The sequence below is a fragment of the Botryllus schlosseri genome, chromosome 5, assembly GCF_051294905.1.
Source record: "Botryllus schlosseri isolate E-star chromosome 5, Bs_hap1, whole genome shotgun sequence".
Taxonomy (NCBI): Eukaryota; Metazoa; Chordata; class Ascidiacea; order Stolidobranchia; family Styelidae; genus Botryllus; species Botryllus schlosseri.
Genome location: NC_137240.1, coordinates 11,822,813 through 11,842,339, shown reverse-complemented (window position 1 = coordinate 11,842,339; position 19,527 = coordinate 11,822,813). Strand labels below are relative to the sequence as shown.

Here is a 19,527-nt window from a genome sequence, read left to right as displayed (position 1 = left end):
GTCATTGTATCTCATAGGAAATGCGGGGGGGGGGATCGGGTTAACGCCGGATGGAACCAATTGGATTTTAATCTCCTTGTCCTACAAGCGTGCTGCATGGCAAAAGTTTGGCCGACTATGACGTGGAGTGTCGAAATGACGCCGGTTGACTTCATCAGCAAATCTATCGTCACGTTTAGTCAAAATTTCAAGATCGCCAAGCACAAGATATTTCATTTGATCAACGCTAATAGAAAATCTTCTGAGTGAGTTATGCATATAGAGATGATATACTACAGGCCTTCTGTCAAAATTCTTGGCGCAGAAGAGCTTTCAATTGTTGAAATAAGCAGATATATTTTAATGGTGATCATTTTTGCAGAAAACTATGCGATATTCTGATTGAGGAAGGATACGAGCTGACCAAAGTGCCTTTCGAGGAATGGTGTGACAAAGTCGCGTCCATGGACGAACCTCAACTCCGTGAAGGTCAGCCTTCCGTGAAGCAGATGCTGAGAGCTGTCACCGATTCTAGGTTAGTTGATGAGTTTTACATGATACACGATAATCCCATTCAGATATTATTTTCATCTGTAACTGACCATGGCTAGGGTTGCATTTGAAACAAAAATCAATTTAAAACCAACATGTTTAAAACAAGATTGACATTGACAATTGAAATTATAGGGGAAATATAGCTCATTTGACGAAATATCTGTACCATAGGCGCTTAACTAATTTTCCCTAGGTATGCGGGATCGATGACGTCACAAGAGGATGACGTCATAGTGCGTCAGAATTGTTGTTCACAAATTTTGATGGGTATAGTCACTGTACTATAACTGTTGAACCGACTATATTTTGAGGGTTCCAACTATCCCATAATGTCGATGTACCTCGGCTAAATTGGGTGGTAATTGTCCGTCGGCTCAAACAAAATGTTTTTAGGAAAGTATTTACACAATTATGGCATAATTTTACAACCTAAAAAGAACACATTTTTTTAAACAAGGCCTTTGTTTAAAAAACTGTTTAAAACATGTTTTGAACAAAGTGTTTTAAACAACCATTTGTTTTAAATGCAACCCTGGCAGAGAAAGACGCATAAATGCAACGATTGTTTACCAAGTGTATCATATATAGGTTATATATAGGGCTGGGCAAAATCGAGTACCTGAGTGATTCGATTCTGAATCACGCAATATGTTTCGAGTCGAGTCGAGTAATCGAGTATCACTCATTATGACGTCATAAAAGAATGTAATACGCCAAAGTTAAAATATGTACCGTTTATGCTACCACGAAGAACATAATGCCTGTTATCCATCTCATAAAAGATACTTTGGCATTTTTTTCGACCATACCGATTTCATTCCACTTTGTAACAACGTTGTGGGATAATCATGACTTCGGAAATAAACTACCTCCAGTAACCTTCGTAGCTTGTACTATATGTTTCGTATGCTACGATACCGTCAAGCAAGTTTCAAGGCTACAATAGTGAAAATGAGTATAGAAACTATAATTCTCGTTGATAAATTAACTTTCAGTGGTGAGGAGCGTATAATTTCAGTACTCGAAAAAATCGTATTTTACTACTCGACTCGAATCATTAAAATTAATACTCGATTCAGATTCGAGTACTCGAATCATTGTGCCCAGCCCTAGATCGTTTTCCGTATTTTATTGAATATATATAGACGAAGTCTATCTGTATACGTGTACAATGTACATGCAAATCAAATAATATTATCAAATCGTTCCCAAGCTTATGGGTGATTTGAAAATATTACAGAGATTCCTCACTATTCTTCAACGACGCGACTTTCGACCAAACCGTCTTCACGGAAGTCGCGCGAAGCGTGATGGATGAAGAATATCCCAAAATTGACTCGCTGCTCATCAAGACGTACATACGCAATCTTTCAAGGCGCAGGATTTTGGTCATACCGCAGAGAGAGGCGAAGTTGCGTAATTACATTTTTGTTTTCGTTTAAAAGTAGTTTTGCTTATAGTTATACCTTTAACATGTTCGATATTCTAGCCCTCCAAAGCAAGGTAGCACTCATTACCGGGGCTTCAAGTGGCATAGGAAAAGCGGTTGCGGAGCAGTTAGCCATGGCCGGTGCAAAGGTTGGATATATTGTTATCCCTTGCGCTTAGTCATTCCTAAATTCCGAGTCTCATCTTATGCTGAATTAGGTGTGTCTATGTGCCAGGAGAGGCGAAAGACTTTTTGAAGTGCGCGATGGGATCGTGCGGTCGGGTGGATTTGCAAAGGTTTATAAACTAGATGTTTCAAATCGGCAACAGGTGAGCTGCTGATCTGTAGATATCAATATCATACCTAGATCTATTCACCAGAGGTGGTCAAAGTAGTCAAGAAAGCTACTCAAGTAGAAGTAGAAGTAGCGACGAAAAAATCTACTCAAGTACGAGGAGAAGTACTTCTTCCATGAGCAACCTAAAACTACTTGAAGTAGAAGTAGAATTGACTGACTTTAAAAGTACTCAAGTAAGTAAGTAGTTGTGAAAACGATCCTAATTCGTTCACATGGATTGTACAAAGATGCAAATTGAGCTATGCGAAAGGTGACGAGCTTGATTCATATTGATGCATACTAACAGGTATCCAATTTTCGATAGCATAAGGATAAGCATTCGTCCACATCATGAGATGAAAATGATAGTATTGATATGGAAATACGATACTAATCCTCTGTTTACTCAAACAGCACGTTTTAGAAAATATCATGGTCTTGCGCACTCCCCCATATTACAAGGCCTGTAGTTTAGTCGAAGAGCAATACGGAGATGGTGTGTTGGATACGGTGTAAACACATTGTGCGATTAGTAAACGTTAATAAAAAATATGGTGGACCGTAAAAATGCTATATTGTGTAGCTTTATTTCTGGAAATTGAAGGCATTACTACTCTTGGTTTTATACTTCAACATGTACGTTATCCAGACAAAAGGACTGATATTAATTAGAAATCAAATTATATGGTACTGGGAATTGAAAGTGAAATATAAATCTAAAAACGGATGTATTTAATGTCTTTAGTCCAGAAACTTTCGAAGGTTGGTATGCTAAAACAGCTCTAAAACCAAAGAAAAGTCAGAGTCCAGTTTTCCAGATTAGGACACGCCATGGACAGCTAGATTACGATATGATAAGTAAATGCTAGATTGCGAAACATAAGTTTCAAACATTATGATAAGCCATATATAGGCCTACTGTGATGAAATATTTGATATGGCGAAGGGTGACAATGCGGTGTGGACGGAACTACGCCAACCCGCGACCTAAATTATATTCACCGATACTTTCGTGAAATCATACTGGATACTCCGCATTCACTGCGCGCGAGGCGCGACCAATATTCTAGGCTTAACTCGACTTTTATGAAAATTAACTGTCGATACTCCGTGAAAACAGCCCCGAAATTTCTCAGGCTAACTTCCTGATTGGAGGATTAAACTACTTCTACTTGACAAACTGAAAATAGCGAAAAGTAAGTAAGTAGATCACAAAATATTATGAAGTAGAAGTAGAAGTAGTGAAATTCAGATCTACTTGAGTAAGTACCAGAAGTAGAGGAAAACTACTTGAGTACTTCGAAAAAGTAGAAGTACTTCGTTACTGACCACCTCTGCTATTCACTATAGAACTAGAAATACTAGAACTATAGATATCCCTAATATTAGTAGAAGATGCATTTTCGTGATACCTCGAGCCCCGCCCACCGTCCATCCACTTGGTCTTTAACAATGGAGGCATTGTTATACAGACTATTACATAATAAAACATGTAAAACTAACAGCGTATCCAAGTCATATACCATATTGCAGGATTGCCCCGTACCTTGAGACGTTTACTCAGGAATTATACATACCTGCTTCAGTGCTTCCCGTTAGACAGAGTACTCGAACGAATGAAATGAATGTCGATTTATTGCAGCCGCTACAGCCCAATCAGGAATACGTTTGTTAAACTAATGACGAATCAACAAGAAGTCGGCAGATACGGAATCACAATAAAGAATATCAGCCTGCTGTAAATGACCGTTGTTGTCGAAAAAACACCTTGAATACCTCAAACAAACACACAATACGGTTTCGTGGGCACACATTCCTTCTTAGCTCACGCGATATATAACACCCCCTTTTGTCGATGTTTACGGCATACACCATGTAGCTTCATATTGTATATGGCAGTGGTCGGGAACCTATGGCTCGCGAGCCATATATGGCTCTTTTGGGTATAAGATATGGCTCTTATTGCCATATTTTCATTTCTGTACTGAATTGATCAATATTGCAGCAACTTGTTGGTAAATTTTCATCACGGCTAGCAGAATAATTATCTTGTGATAGTAAAAGCATGTCTTTGAGACGTAAAGACGGTGTCGTATCCAGGGTTAGGGGTTCGTACTCTCCCTTTCAAAATCCTCAAATTTGAGTTGCTGTCGCCCCGGCGACCAATATCACTCGCTAATTCGTCGTACCCGACTCTAGGATTGCACGATACGCTGATTGATCAAAGACAATAGCAGACATATGGTGACGCCTATATGAAAATGCAGATTTTAAATACACACTGTCTTCCTATGATCTACGGTGAGAAATGAACTGCCGTGGAAGTGACATTCACAATTGCAAACTCAAATTACAAACAACGCCATAGCTAGCCACGTTCTTGATTGACAACTTTAGCTTCGTAGTATCGGCGATAAAATGTAGGCGTGTAGCGCAACGTTAAGTTACCGCCGAATACTTCGAGAATTGGGAAGTTGATCAACGTTTAGATTTTCGGAATCACTGCGACAGTTACATTCGATTAATATCAGTTATTATAAATTTGAAGCTATTTGCGATGAATTGCGCTATCAATGGCGAGACTTGGCCCATCCGTGCCTTAAACCTCTCGTCTCGCGCATTATTTTCGAACAATAAATACCCAAATAGCGTGATTTTGGGTGTAAGAATGTTTAAAATCTAGTCATTGATGAACATCGATGGAAAATACCAATAGTAATTTAAGGTTTCACAATTTTTGTTCACTCATCCTGACGACAGGTGAGGCACTGCGTCACTTGCCACCCCTGACCCCACGTCCCTGATGTATACACCCTACAGTGGGTATATATTGCTGTGAATGCATCACGACGAACATATGTTCTCGTATAACTGACGAAAGTCTCAAATTTTGTATGAAGCTTGGAACCTTACCAGCCAAGGCTACAAAGGTATCAGTAATACCATGTGAACTGTAAAAAGCGTGTAAATAGTAGATTCAGTTTTTTGCAGTTATCTACGTCCGTTGGAAATGATAATTTTCTTAAGCTTCGAAAAGACGTAGACGTCGAATCCCATGTAGATATAGTTCAAATCATTGATACCATGACGTCACGAATTTTCAATCGTGACGTAACAGTTGATTTACATGTATGGCTCTTGGGAGTTAAAATGGAAAAAAAATAGGGCCAATATGGCTCTTCGGGCGAAAAAGGTTCCCGACCACTGGTATATGGGCTCACTATTACCGTAAATCGATTTGGGTATAATTGCGTATTCAACAACAAAACCACGTAGAATAATTTTTAAATATCGCATCGTATATCGCGCAGCTGTACATTGTAACTTTCGTTATTTTTAGTTGGATAGTAGATCTGCGTCACAGTGATTTCGTAACGTGCCTAACTGCTGCCTATGGATTTCAGCTGATATCACTCGTAATCAAATCAAATATCTCCTTCACCTATAGTTCATCGACGTGGCCAAGAAAATCCAAGATGAATGCGGACAAATTGATATCCTCATGAACAACGCCGGACTGATGTATTATACTCACATTCATAATATCATGCAAGACGACTGGGATAGAATGGTGAACGTGAACTGCATCGGAATTACAAATAGCTTGGCGGCCGTGTTGCCAGGCATGTTGGAACGGAAGAATGGCCACATCATCAACACTTCATCTGATGCAGGAAGACGGGTAAATTCTCAATACTAAATCCACGTATATAGTTGATTACATCTACCATTGTGATTTTGACGTTACTATACAACCGCCGATGCGTCTTCTGCGCCCTCGAACCAAAAAGTAATGATACTTTTGCAAATGGTCTTGTAAGATCATGTATGTATAGAAATCGAATTATAGTACTGCCATTGTGTATATACTGTATATTATCTTAATAACTGTATCGTTATTCGACCATGATTCGTAATATATATTGTGACCGATAGAAGTGTTTTCTGAATTGACACTGTCATCAAGCTAGATCAGGGGCGGGAAAACTACGGCCCGAGGGCCGCATTCGGCCCGCAACCGCAACACTGTTTTGTCCAGCCCCCGAAACCCGCCCCCGAAACCCGCAAGAAAAATATTGATAAAATGCGTACTAAAAAAATCTAATTATTGCGGCGACTTGACTAAACTTTTTCTTAATATATTTCACCATGACAATCATAAGTTATAATCTTACTATGTTTATTTCGTATTTTTGTTGCTACCGCAATAGCTTGACCTCAAGGCCCACGCATTTTTAAAGGTGCTCTTGCATCACAGAAAGTCAAAACAGAAATTCGGTTCACGAGCGTGATTTTGAATAGGAAACTCCAGAATGTTCATTACTTTTAGTGCTGTGCTTGGAAAAGCCGATTCGCACGTGTGTTAGGTAGATTCGTCCTCGATATGTGTAGGAGTATTTTATATTTATATTATCAATCTAGTGTAGAAACATATTTAAAGGTAACTGGTTATGATGCTGTCAGCATTGTGTGTCCTGGAGATAAAGCAAAACTAGAATCATCACATCTATGAACAGATCGTTGCCCACAGATTCAGATTTTCATCCTCTGTTGCAAGACTCGGCACAAGCGACTTTCTTATCTAGAATTAACAAATTGGTTACTGAGGACGACCAGCTTATAAGATCTTGCCGATATATTTGACGCGTATATTTAGTTTGTTTTAAACACATTTATAATTATCTCCATATTTCCTAGGTCACTATATGATTCAATAAATAAAAAGGCCTTTTGGCTAATAATCACCAATTACTATAGTGCGGCCCGCGAATGGATTCAGGTGTTGAATGCGGCCCGCGAGCCAAAAGTTTGCCCACCCCTGAGCTAGATTGACCCCAGCAAATATTCTGGAGATACATCGCTGTTTACAGTGCGCAGTGTTCATGGCTTTCAACATCTCCGCAATCCACAGTCCACGCAGATTGACAGAGTTAAAAGCAATTGAATTCGAAAGTGTCGTAACTTTGAATAATTTCGGAACATCAAACTTTAATCCCGATATTGCTAAAAGTACCTTTTACTGGGTAACATCTTACACGCATAGATACAATGAATATCTTCATTCAGGGATTCGCCGGCTTGGCGGTATATTCCGGTACCAAGTTTTTCGTCGAAGGTCTCTCCCAGGCTTTGCGTCACGAGGTTAAAGATAAAGGCATCCGCGTTACTTGCATACAACCTGGAGACGTGAAAACAGAACTGCTCACGCACACCAACGACCACGACGTAAGTTGGCCCGTACATGCTGCGTGACAGATTGATGCAGACCAGCGGTCAGTGAGAGTCTATACGCGAAGCATCTAGTCCAGAACTGGTGCTTACGTGAACTGGACAAGCCTATTACACACGCTAATTAATATGCATCCGATCGTTATCTTGCTTTCGCATTGTCAATGTCAGAGTCCACACTGATTACTGACTATTGTCACATGCAGGCCAAAGCGGCGTATGATGGAAGTGAATCGTGTCGCATATTGGACCCTGAAGATGTCGGTAAAGCCGTACTCTACGCTGTCACCCAACCAGAACACGTTGGTGTAAATGAAATTCTAATTGAACCGCGGGAAAACCCAATCTAATCAGGCCTATTAACTGTTTTATTCACTTGCTATGCTCTTTAATTGTTCATGTCGCCTTACGATTTCTTATAATCTTCAATTAACTGTGACAAGTCATGTACCGATATATGCAATAAAATACATACTGTGAAATAGGTGCAAGAAATTGAGAAGATATATCATAGACAGCTTTGCAGCTAGTTGCTTGTTCGGATAGTTCAGTGAAACGGTAGCAAAGAGATTGCTATAACGGAAATTCTGGTCATCTGCCTTAAGCAGGGGTTCTCAATCCTTTCTTGGCCGTGGCCAATTTTCCGGTTTGAAAATGTGCTGTGGCCCACCTCTATATTGGAGTCATAAACCTGTTTAATATGTGGTAGTCGACGGCGACGATATGCATATTTCTCTAAAATATGCGCATTTTTCTCCTAATGTACTGATGATATATAAATGTAGACCATTCGGCTCATCAAATCAAATCAAAATTTTCATGTCTCGAACAAACGACCAACGAAATAATCGTGGGCCCTTCGAGCTCCCGCAATTGGCGATTTGGGTGCAGCAGTTACGGCTCTGGTAGATCATAGGCTGAAACTCTGTGTATGCTATGATCGTCCGCTGCTCCAATCGCGTCGCGAAACACAATGATCAAATCCACGCATCCGCTGTGTGATTGGGATTTTAGTTTCACTATTGTGGGGAATAATATAATCATTCTGGGTCAGCTTCAAACAATTCATTGGGGACTGAGGTACTACAGAGAAGTGGAGAAAGATTTATTTAATATGTATGCTGTTGTACAATGCACATTGTATGTCTTGTACCAAACCAACTGAAGTTGCGATGTCATTCAATCAAGTTATACAATCAATGCATGTGACTCTTACATTATGTACAATGATTTTCAGGGCGGACATTTTAAACCGACTCCAAAGATTAATACGCTCCACTAAATCCTCAATCCATTACGATTCGTTGTGGTGGTGCAGATACCTCCACCAGAAGTTGATAATAATTTGCAATTATGGCTATTTTTATCTTACAATAATACGACTTGCCTAAGTAGAGTAGATCTATAGGCCTACATCATTACACTTCATTCCGAGTTTATTGCACATCCCCTTTCAACGGTATACGACATTGACCCTGCCGGAATTCTTGGTTACTTCAGTATTAACTTCCAGTTATTATATACTCGAAATTATTTTAGTTGCTGTTAGCCGTAGGTTATCATAGCCAGTGGAAAAGGCCGCCGTTTCTCCCTCCCGTTTTCGACTTGAACATGCTGACTCCATACGTGCCACCACGTCTCATCAGAGTCGGATGAAAAGCTTTACGTATAGCCCACGTAGAATTAGATAATATGAATATATTTTAGCGATTGATATAATAAATATCACTAAACTTACATTATTTCTAAAATTTTCTAAATAGCTTCGTGGCCCACCTCCAATGCTGCTGTGGCCCACCCTTTGAGAACCCCTGGCCTAAAGTAATGAAACTTTTTATCTCCAAGTTGTTGATGTTTTTGGTATTCATGGCATTTCGACTAGGTATTTCCCAGAACCCTACATCCCGACTTAAACAAAGAGAGCATAGAACTATGCTAACTTCTGTGGTAGTGACGCGCAGGTTAGAGAAACTGTTTTTGTGGTGTATATGTTCTATCTATATAACTATATAGCTGAAAGTATTTTGCGATTTGGCTATGATGGATGTGTGTGCTCCGTAAGTGATTGGTTCTGTTCGGTAAAACCACGCATAAATACTTGGTTTCGTGTCGATGTATAGTAGTAACTAACATTGACATCAAGGTGCGAAAGTCATTGCGTGCAATATGGAATACCATCGTTGCCTTTTCATCGATTTATGATCACGAACGTTCGGATTTTCGAAAAAAAATCACGTTTTAAATGTTAAAGACTAGACGAAATCGCTACGTTCATGTGTCAGTACAACTGTGGTCTGTGCCCCGCCAAATTTAGGAACTTCTGTACTTCCGCATGGGATTTTGAGCTATCACCAAATTTTAGAGTAAACGCAGGAAGCGGCAATTGGTACGAAGTCGCATAGATCATTTCTAATTAATTTCGAAAGTAGGATGACACCGAACTATATCAGTCGTTTTTGATTAACGGAATACACCACACATCCACCACGACACAGGTTAGTTATCTACAGATTATATAGTGCGACTATGTAATTTTCACTAATCCTAGCGCTGAAAATTGATCGTGACAGGCGACAAACGTATCGTGTGTCTATGACTGAATGAAGACCCTTTTTATCCAAAGAATCCGGCACTTATAGGTTCGAGATGCAGCATTCATGAGGCGAATCGCAGATTCCAACTTCCCGTAAATGGTAGTATTGATCGTTGGATTAGGTACACCACTTTGTTATCGTTTGTCACTACTTCTACTTAACATTTTTGAAGCGCACGCCGTGGCGTCGCGTATCACAATCCAATTTAGATTCTGATGGAGTAAATGCTGCGAGTTAGGATACCTCCGAGATATTGCGATTGCAAAAGTGCGACTAAGCGATGTTCTAAGCGGCCCTACTTATTGCCAGGAGTGTCCAATTTTGGTACGCGTGGTATTGTTAGAAATTACTTACATTATCAACCTAATGGCCGGAGTTATTTATGTTGAAAATGCATTTCGCGAAATTAGCATTTATTGTTGGTTCGCTTCCAGACTTAATATCGCTATTGCAGAAAATTGTCACAGTGCCAGAAAACGCAGTTGCTTGAAAACCCCTGGTATAGATCATAGTCACTAGTCAAAACAGAGACCACCCTTGCATTTCGCGTATGCGGGTTAGAAATTCTCATCCCATCCTGATAATTCGATTGGAACTCCCACAATCAGCCTCGAATTTTTCATTGTTATGGAGATTGGCATTGGGACGCAGCAATGCTGTCCGGCGAAACGAGAGAGTACCTCAGGACGTAACAATGCTGTCTGGTGAAACGAGAGAGAAAAAGAGCCAGTCACCATTGTTGCGTCCCAATGCCAATCTCCATAACAATGAAAAATTTGAGGCTGATTGTGGGAGTTCCAGGGACACGAGCGGAATAAAATTTATATTTTCGTAATCAGTGCAGATTCAGCTTTCGATTGATACCCGTTTTACCAAATTTAATGCTCGTCAAGCCGGTCAAAAATGACCGTCAAATTGCCTGCAGCCAAATGGAAATTGTGACGTGATACAATTTCACTGAGGCGTGAGATTTGCCTGTGTCGACACCATATAGGACTATGGATAACTAACCTACGTAGGTTAGTTATCTAAAATAGGACACTATGGTGTCATCACTTTGACTCGATTCCCGATTTCCCCGAATTTTCCGTAACTCTGACGTTCGCTGCATTTTAATACATTTTCTACAAAAAGAGATGGTGTCGCTTCGTCTGCTTATTATACGAACTACTGATTACAAATGAGTGATGTAAATTCTTACATTCCCCACTCTTGACAATTCCTGCCAATATTATTGAAGCATCAGTACTGATAGACGAAATGTCAGTAATATGGTAAAACTTTACTATTCTTCGAAGTCACAATGAAATGCCTGTCTCCGCCGTCCGAGTCATGAAATCGAGTAGAATCATTTCCCGTGTTTATGAAAATTACTCGAGTCAAGTCGAGTCAACAAAACATCCCGACTTAAGTGGTTTATTTATATGCTCCCTTTGTTTCATTGATGATGCGGTGTTGGCCGTGCGTGTGTGTTGTGAGGAATACAAGAGATTTTGTTGTAATCGAATCTCGTTCATTACTATTGAATCACCATTCGGGTTTCCACTGATGCGGTTTTAGTTCACGGTAAATGCCGGATCCACCCTGTTGTCCGAATATTTGACATCCCTGTACAAGCGTAGTAACTCATAATCTTGAGAACTAGGCGTACAATATTCGCAGGTTGAATGCGTGCGTAATAGTCGACGGGAGAGCTTGTCAATAGCCTACATCGTTTAATGACTCTGCTTCCGGATTTTATGAGGTTTGTCGATTAGAGAATGGGTGTTACGGATGAGTATATCCTGGTTTATTTCTCACTCGTGGCTTTATATATTCAGGTTGAAGTTGAACTAAGATAGTTAAATATAAACAGACATCAACGATTAGAATGGAATGCAGCATATGGGCGGATAGTGGGTGATGTGTCTTCTTATCGCACCATGAGAAAATTGAGAACGATGAGTGAAGACAGCCCGTGTCACGGCCCAAGATCGAAGGGAGCCCAAAATGATGGCGTAATTTAACATTACGTAGTACTGAGATGTTTAATCAACAAAATGAGGTCGTGCAAAACGAAATGAGAGTACATTGAGCGTATACGATCTCTTCCCCTCGATTATTCGAAGTTTCATGCCGGTGACGTCATATTTGGTGATACGATTGTTGATATACATCTCCTTTCTAATTTTCTACTAGTTGCTGACGATTAGGGCCTGCCCCTTACGAGTGTCAGATGAAAATATCAAGTGTAGGATATTCTATATTCCGCATGTTATCCAAGAGCTAATCCTGCCTGTGGCGGAGTCTAGCGGGTTAACTCTGTCCTATAAATGAATAAAATTAATACAATCGTGATAAATAGGTGCAGATATATGTTGCATAACTTACTAATCGATCACCTAATCTGATTCATCGGGGTGCATGCATGTTATTTCGCCGCGATTCTGTCACATCCGCGTTGGTGACATATGATTTTAATAACTGACAAGTCAACCAGGAAGTGCCACGAAATATTCTGATTGCTGAAATGATACATGGCACTTTTGTGGGTACGTACGAATAGGAAAATTTTTCGGTTGAAAACTCTGTGACTATATTTTCGAAGGATCCTCACGCATAGAAATGCGCCAATCAATTGATCTACTTTTTGCGCTTGTTATCGTGGGCGTGGATATTTACGTTTCGCATTCGGCGGCAGTGACAGGTGAGTCTTTAATTGGTATATCAACAACGGGTGGATATAAATTGGCGATGTCAAAATATATTTTGGCGCTGTAGCGATATGCTATTGCTCGGGGGTTGGGGTAATTAAGGGGTATTTGGTAGTTTGTATCGGGGTTATGGATTATGGGTTAGAGCAAGGGTGTTCAACACCATTTTGCTACTCACGGACGCATTTCGATTAGGCTACATATATAGCCATAGCGTACCGCCGCATTCCTGAGGACAGTGGTAATGGCACACCTGGACGCCCAATATCCACGATAAGTTGTCTATACTGGGGAACTTCACACTGTGGACAGTACTTGTTATGTTCTGTGCCATCACTGTTTCCTTGTGAAATACCTTACGCATAAAAGTGTAGAAGCAGAACGCACCGAAATCGCGAATATTGATGATATGAAACGTTAATCGCCCTCGTTTTCCAGTAGCGCCCAGCGCGAAAATTCTTTTCAACTTCATGAATGAATTTCGTCGATAATATTAGTGCTATAGCTATATAGCTATCCTCATCACCCCACGTGATCAGATTTTCCGATAGAGTTGATGGAGGGGGATGTCTTCCAAAATCTTGGTCACAAAATTAATTATGATGCATCCTCAGGTTCTTATTAATCACTTTGTGGCGTGCAGTTATTGTCTCTTGACCTCCAATCAGGTTTGTCGGCATGGTCAAATGTATTGGAAGCGACCAAACGCACCAGAAAAAATCTCATTCTTGAGACGCACACGATTCCAAATTTTTATTTCTTTGACGGCCGCATCATTTTCCTCTGCGGTTCGCATTTATGCGAATGGGGATCAGATTACAAGAACAGTATTATATTCAAAATGAAAAACACGTAGCACCCCGAATCGCGCAAAGCGAATTTTGGGGTTGAATTGAAATCCCTCAAAAATTTTTGAGATACAATTCGTTAATTGAAATTGCATGTTCAAGGCCGCTAAAAAATTTGGGATACAATTCGTTAATTGAAATTGCATGTTCAAGGCCGCGTGAAAGCATTTGAAGAAAGGCGCGAAGTAGTCAACTGAAAATTTGTTTCGCGCTCTGCCCGATTTACCTCCAATTCACGCGTGTTTCTCTAGGCTACATATAGACCGAATTTCATATTTTTGAATTCTCTCATCAACAGTCATAATCCTTCCATGCCATCAATCAATCCGTTGGGGTTACTAGCATCCCGGTTGGATTTTGTGATACGACGATAAAAAGGATGTGAACCACTGTCCTAAAGTATCTCAACGCAACATAATCTTTGACTTGACACATACCTAATCCAACCCAACTGCTCTATACCCCAACCGAACCCTACCCGTAGAAGGATATTCCTGACATAGATTAAGGCTACTTGCAAGCGGTATACGGGGATCTTCATACAAAATGTGATAAGGTAATCATTAGGGCAAGTTTTTGCCACTTTCTTTATAGCTTCCGGCAGCTTCCTAAATACTCGGAAGATACGTAGAATGCTGTTTTCAGCTGTTTGAAGGAATCTTATAGTGCAACTTTTGTCCATTTTTTCCCAATTTTCATGAAAATCTTTTCGACTTTGGTGAAATACACGGCCAAATTCGACTGACATACCGTAAATCAGCACTGAAGTAACGCTCTTACGCGTATTTCGGGAGATGAGCCGGAAAGTTGACCTTTTTTAGTCAATCAATAGATAATGCGGATAGAAAACTGTATTTCAGGAGTAGTGGAACTGGGAAGTTGACCTTTTTGTAGTCAACCGAGGAAAATGTGGTCTTTTAGTGCAACCTTTGTGAAAACATAAATGCAACTTTTTACTGCAACTTTTGCTAAAAATAAATGAAACTTTCCACGGATTTAACTGCAACAAAAACTTGCCCTAGTACGGTAATCACATATTATACTCAGATATGAATTGAAGTTACGCTCTGCGTTTATTACATAAATATTACACAAATTGCATGCACTGAATATTCCTTACTCAAAATAAATTGCACCCGTGTCATAGAATCGGATAATTAGGCTACAATTCATCCCGTAATTCTGGCCTACAACGACAATGTAGCCTGTAAATTCGATGAATAAGGGTCGTCTCTTCGTCGAGCTCTATGCTATTTGCTGAATATCACCGATATAATCATATGTAGCAAAGATCAGTCGGTTGTATACAACGCGAGGAATCGGGGCAACGTAAATAGGTGTTCGTAAGTTTATGCCGCCTTCGGTCAACCGAAATCAGTGTTGGGATGACTCGAGTCAGACTCGAGTCACCTTTTTCGTATGACTTGACTTGACTTGACTCGTCGTATCAGAAATGTGGATTGACTCGTGGCTCGGAGCAAAATTCACGAGTCAATTTCATGTCATCAGGTAATCCGTGTCGATAAAACTCCCTGTATCTTACATATGGTCGAGTTGCTCACGAAACGTTGGAGTAACCCTTGAGAGCGATTAATCATTCAATGATCGTGCGTTTCACTGAGCCTCCATTGTTCTGTCACAAATAAATTGACCGCAAACGAAGTGATCGAAGCATATAGCTTACGATGTCGTAAACTAGTATAGTAAAGTAATTTAAGAGCGAAATGTCTATTTCTGTTCTCTGTTCTTACCTTAACTAAACCTTTTGTCTTATCAAAATTGAATTCGAACATATAGTTTATATAGTCATCAACCATTGGCGCAGGCTCGAATTCTATAATATCAATTTGTAAAAGGGTAAAGGGTATTGCATCTTATCAATTCGTTTCTCTATTTTCTATTTGGCTGGTAACTATAAACTGAGGCTATGCAATTACTTACGTATAGTTTAGCAGTTCTACGTATGTGAGCGATACAGCGTCTTCTTGCGTGTATATTTAACTCTATATCCGTTCATTGGTGCAGAATCAATGACCACTCAATCTGTATTTCAGACAGCTAGCAAAATGCAATGACGTAATCATGCCTCATATGTCGAAAAGGCAACTTGACTTGAATTGTGACTTGACTCGTGACTTGACTTGACTTGACTCGACTTGACTTGAGGCACCTCCAAAAATCGAGTGACTTGACTTGACTCGAGTCACTTTCGAAATTCGATTGACTTGACTTGACTCGAGTCAAAATGTGCAGTGACTCAAAATGACTCGTGACTCGAAGGTAGTGACTTGATCCGAACACTGACCGAAATGTGTATTGCATGGTACGATGTAATTTACCATAGGCAGGCTACTATAGTATAGGGTTACCATATTTTGGAATTCTGAAGAGGACACTTTTTGAAAATTTTAAAACATGCAAAAATCCTGAAAAAAATGGTAAATTTTCCCACCTCGTGGTCGGTTGACTAAAAATAAAAAAGGCCAGCTTTCTCGCTCAAATCCCGAAAAATACAGTTTTCTTTCACATCATCAGGCGGTTAACTAAAAGGAAAGGGTCAACTTTCCGGCCCAGCTCCCGAAATAGCGACCGGAGCGTTACTTCAGTGCAGATTTGAGGTATCTCAGTCGAATTCAGTCCTATATTTAACCAAAATTCTCAAAAAAGAGGACATATCCTCTTAAAAGAGGACGTATGGTAACCCTATACTAGTACGAGTAAATGTCGCGGTGCAATCATCGGTTCTACATACACCTACTCAGACCAATGCGGCCGCGCACTGCTGACAAATTTTGTTCAGTCGTTACGCACTGTTGTCCAAGGAACCGCGCAGTCAGTTGGTAAGTGCACGCAGACTTGTGATAAATTAGAGGGAACATTGCTCAAGACACACAATGTACAATGCGACACACAATATACCACACAACGTAATGAACAGAAGAGTGTCGAAACGACCAAGTACCGTCTCTCAATGACCGGACTCGGCTTAATGCCCGATGTAACAGCACGGCGTGTCGTGCTTAAGGCTGTCGTGTGTCTTGTCTAATGTCTACCTTTAGTTAGACGGTCTCCTTGCTCTTCCCATTCGCATTTTCTTTCGTCCATAGCCGAGTTTTTTCGCAAAGACGCCATAAGAACAGCGTCGTATGGAAGAAGGAGCGGTGATCGCGTTTAATTCATATTTTGTCTGTTCTTCGGCGTGTGTGAACAAAAATCTCTACGATCAATTTCAGAAGTAGGCTAAGGCTAACACTAGTTGAAGGTAGAGGCTGAAATTGAAATTAGAATGGATAGCGGTAAAATTATATGTAACTGTCGACGATTCTGCGATGAAACCTCGACAGCTAATAATTACTCATTAGCGAGTGCGTGTACCTCCGTCAACATCGAAACGAGGTGAGGCTCGCAGTGATTGAATTTATCTCACTATTCTTGTACTTGGTTATTCCATTGTGCACCAACTATTGCAATATAGAATGTATACTGAAACAAGATGACGCAGCCGTAACTGATCTCCGAATACTAGAACGTAATCAGGCCATGGCTATGAACTCTGTCATCGGCAAGCATTTGGCTGAGAATGTAGGCTTACCATACGTCCTCTTTTTTGACTTTTTTGAAAGTGTCCTCGGAGGACGCCCTTTTGTCCTCTTTTTTGAAAATTTAGGTCATATTTAGAGGAAATCGCGAGTGATATGCCTCAAATTAGCGCAGAAGTGAAGCTCCGGCGGGTATTTCGGAGGGAAAAGGGGTGATTTCAGCTCTGAGCGACAAAAAGACCTTTTTTTTTTTTTTTTTAGTAATCCACCTGGCAATGTGGAGTGAAAAACGTGTTTTTGAGCTCTGAGCGGAAGTGATGACCTTTTTTTTTTTTTTTTTTAGTCATCCGATCATGATGCGGGTGAAATTTACCTGTTTTTGAGAATTCTTCTCCAGTTTTGCTTGTCTGAAATTTCTGAAAAAGTGTCCTCTTTTTTCATTTCCGAAATATGGTAAGCCTATGAGAATGCAACTTGCGCTAAAAACTATCGCGATGAAAGATTTTCGATATTAGGTAGAGGCCGCACTAATTTCCATCTGTCTGCACTGGAATCGACTTATATTAAAATCCACCGACCGCGCTTGTGTCAGCAGAAGGAATTTGTAGTGAATCTAAAAATTGTCCACTAGCTGCGCTCGCGGTTTGCCTGTATTTCATGTTGTTTGTTTCTATGACGTCATAATTGGTTGTATGCAATGTAGCTAGATGCATGTTTTTGAAATTCTCCATTTGCTGACGATTGCCCTTGAGAAGTGTCAGCTCGAACAGCTTCGGGTTTTAATATGAATATATTATTAAAATGTATATTAAAGTTCTGTACCCCAAAGAGTCTCTTGAAACAAGATGAATAGTTGAATAAATCATCTGTTGCGCCAAACGTACTGTCAATAATAATTTGAGACCAAAATAATAGAGATCCCGTCTCCTCCAATCATCGCCATATGCCTCGAGTTGAGAGATCACGTACGACGTACGTACACGATGTTCCTTCGACAGATGCACTTTGCAGTTTGCACTGATTGAATTCTGACTAGAGAGAGAGAGAGAGAGAGAGTCCTTATTTTTCATCCAACCGACTCCATATTGCATATCTCAGAACCCACAAATTTGATATAAAATGCACGTGTGGTTATTTCGACTCGTGAACCCGATTCTTCCAACGTTAGCAAAAGAGTAGCCTATATAAATGTCTATGACTCTAAGTCTAAGTGAGCTCAGCACAATCACACCAAGAACATAATTATGTCTTTCTGCGTTCGTGACGATGTCCTGGTAATCAGAATCATCAAATTTAAAAGGGTGTGGGGTGGGAGTGCCAATCGCGACATGCCTCTAAATCCGTGACGTGCCGTCAGGGGAGGCAAGTGTAGCAGTGCGTCATCTGTCAACAGGTAACAATAACAATATAACACCAATAAGTATGTGTATTTTCCATGTTCATGAATGGCCAATCTTGAAACAATTTTACATACAAAATCACGGGAATTCAGGGTTGTAATAACTCGAGTCACAATACGGAAATGACTCGACTCGAGTCAATTTGTATATTGACTCGACTTGAACTCGAGTCATTGCGCATGACTCGAACCAAATCATATGACTCGAGACTCAGACGGCCAAGATCGACATTTCATTGTCATTTCGAAGAATGGTAAAGTAGCCACACTATCGGGATTTCGTCTATTGGTACTGTTACTTGAGATTTGAGAATGCGACCAGAAACTGCTAAAAGTGAGGGAAACAATTATATTATAAATGCGAACCATTCGATATCACCAAACAGAGTTATAAAAAGTGGATTTAACGAGACTTAAACTGGAAACTGAGCAGTCAACGCAATGACTTGGACTCGGACTCGAGTCATAATACCATGACTCGGACTTGACCCAGTGCTCGCTGACTCGGACTCGGACTTGACTCAGTGGTGAATTGAAAATGACTCGACTTGACTCAAGTCAAAACTATAAAAGTGAGATTGACTTGTGACTTGGAGCCTTATGAATTGGTTACAACCCTGCAGGAATTACTTATTTATTGTGGAAAAATATAGTGCGTAAGGAGAGGTGAGGCACAGACTGGCCGAGTCTCACCTGTGATAGGTAGCGCAATTCATCGTAAACAGCTCATAAATTGTAATAATTGGTATCAAACGTATGCTATTGTCGCACTGCTTCCGAAAATCTAAATAACGTCTGATAACCGGAATCCCCTCAAAACTGCCAAGGAATGATAAATTTGGCATTGTTACGTACAATGTTAGTGCAGAGAAACAATGATCAGGTGAGGCACATATGGATTTGCCTCACCTACTGTTAGCTTTCA

General features: G+C 40.2%; 2 protein-coding genes across 4 annotated transcripts in view; both read left to right on the top strand.

Moving 5' to 3' along the window:
* The first annotated feature begins 29 nt into the window (after positions 1–29).
* LOC145439759 (putative oxidoreductase SAS2370) lies at positions 30–8,013 on the top strand. The gene is made up of 8 exons (XM_080317380.1): positions 30–245; positions 362–514; positions 1,775–1,950; positions 2,024–2,112; positions 2,182–2,292; positions 5,749–5,982; positions 7,368–7,526; positions 7,736–8,013. Exons 1-8 carry the CDS (start codon positions 97–99, stop codon positions 7,877–7,879), a joined length of 1,215 nt encoding a protein of 404 aa, XP_080173506.1. The 5' UTR covers positions 30–96; the 3' UTR covers positions 7,880–8,013.
* Positions 8,014–12,399: 4,386 nt separating this feature from the next.
* LOC145439719 (uncharacterized) overlaps positions 12,400–19,527 on the top strand; it is a 51,309-nt gene continuing 44,181 nt past the window's right edge. Inside the window, exons 1-2 of one of the 3 annotated variants that reach the window (XM_080317290.1) lie at positions 12,400–12,654; positions 12,711–12,809. In XM_080317290.1, the coding sequence (XP_080173416.1) occupies positions 12,633–12,654; positions 12,711–12,809 (121 nt within the window). In that variant the 5' untranslated portion in view covers positions 12,400–12,632. The remainder of the gene's footprint in view (positions 12,655–12,710; positions 12,810–19,527) is intronic. The other 2 variants (XM_080317289.1, XM_080317288.1) reach the window with 2 other exon arrangements.

Coding starts and splice junctions, on each gene's coding strand:
- LOC145439759 (XM_080317380.1), top strand. CDS start 97: ATGGCAAAAGTTTGGCCGACTATGACGTGGAGTGTCGAAATGACGCCG. Junction 1,951..2,023: donor GCAGAGAGAGGCGAAGTTGC/GTAATTACATTT, acceptor TCGATATTCTAG/CCCTCCAAAGCAAGGTAGCA. Junction 5,983..7,367: donor CATCTGATGCAGGAAGACGG/GTAAATTCTCAA, acceptor ATCTTCATTCAG/GGATTCGCCGGCTTGGCGGT.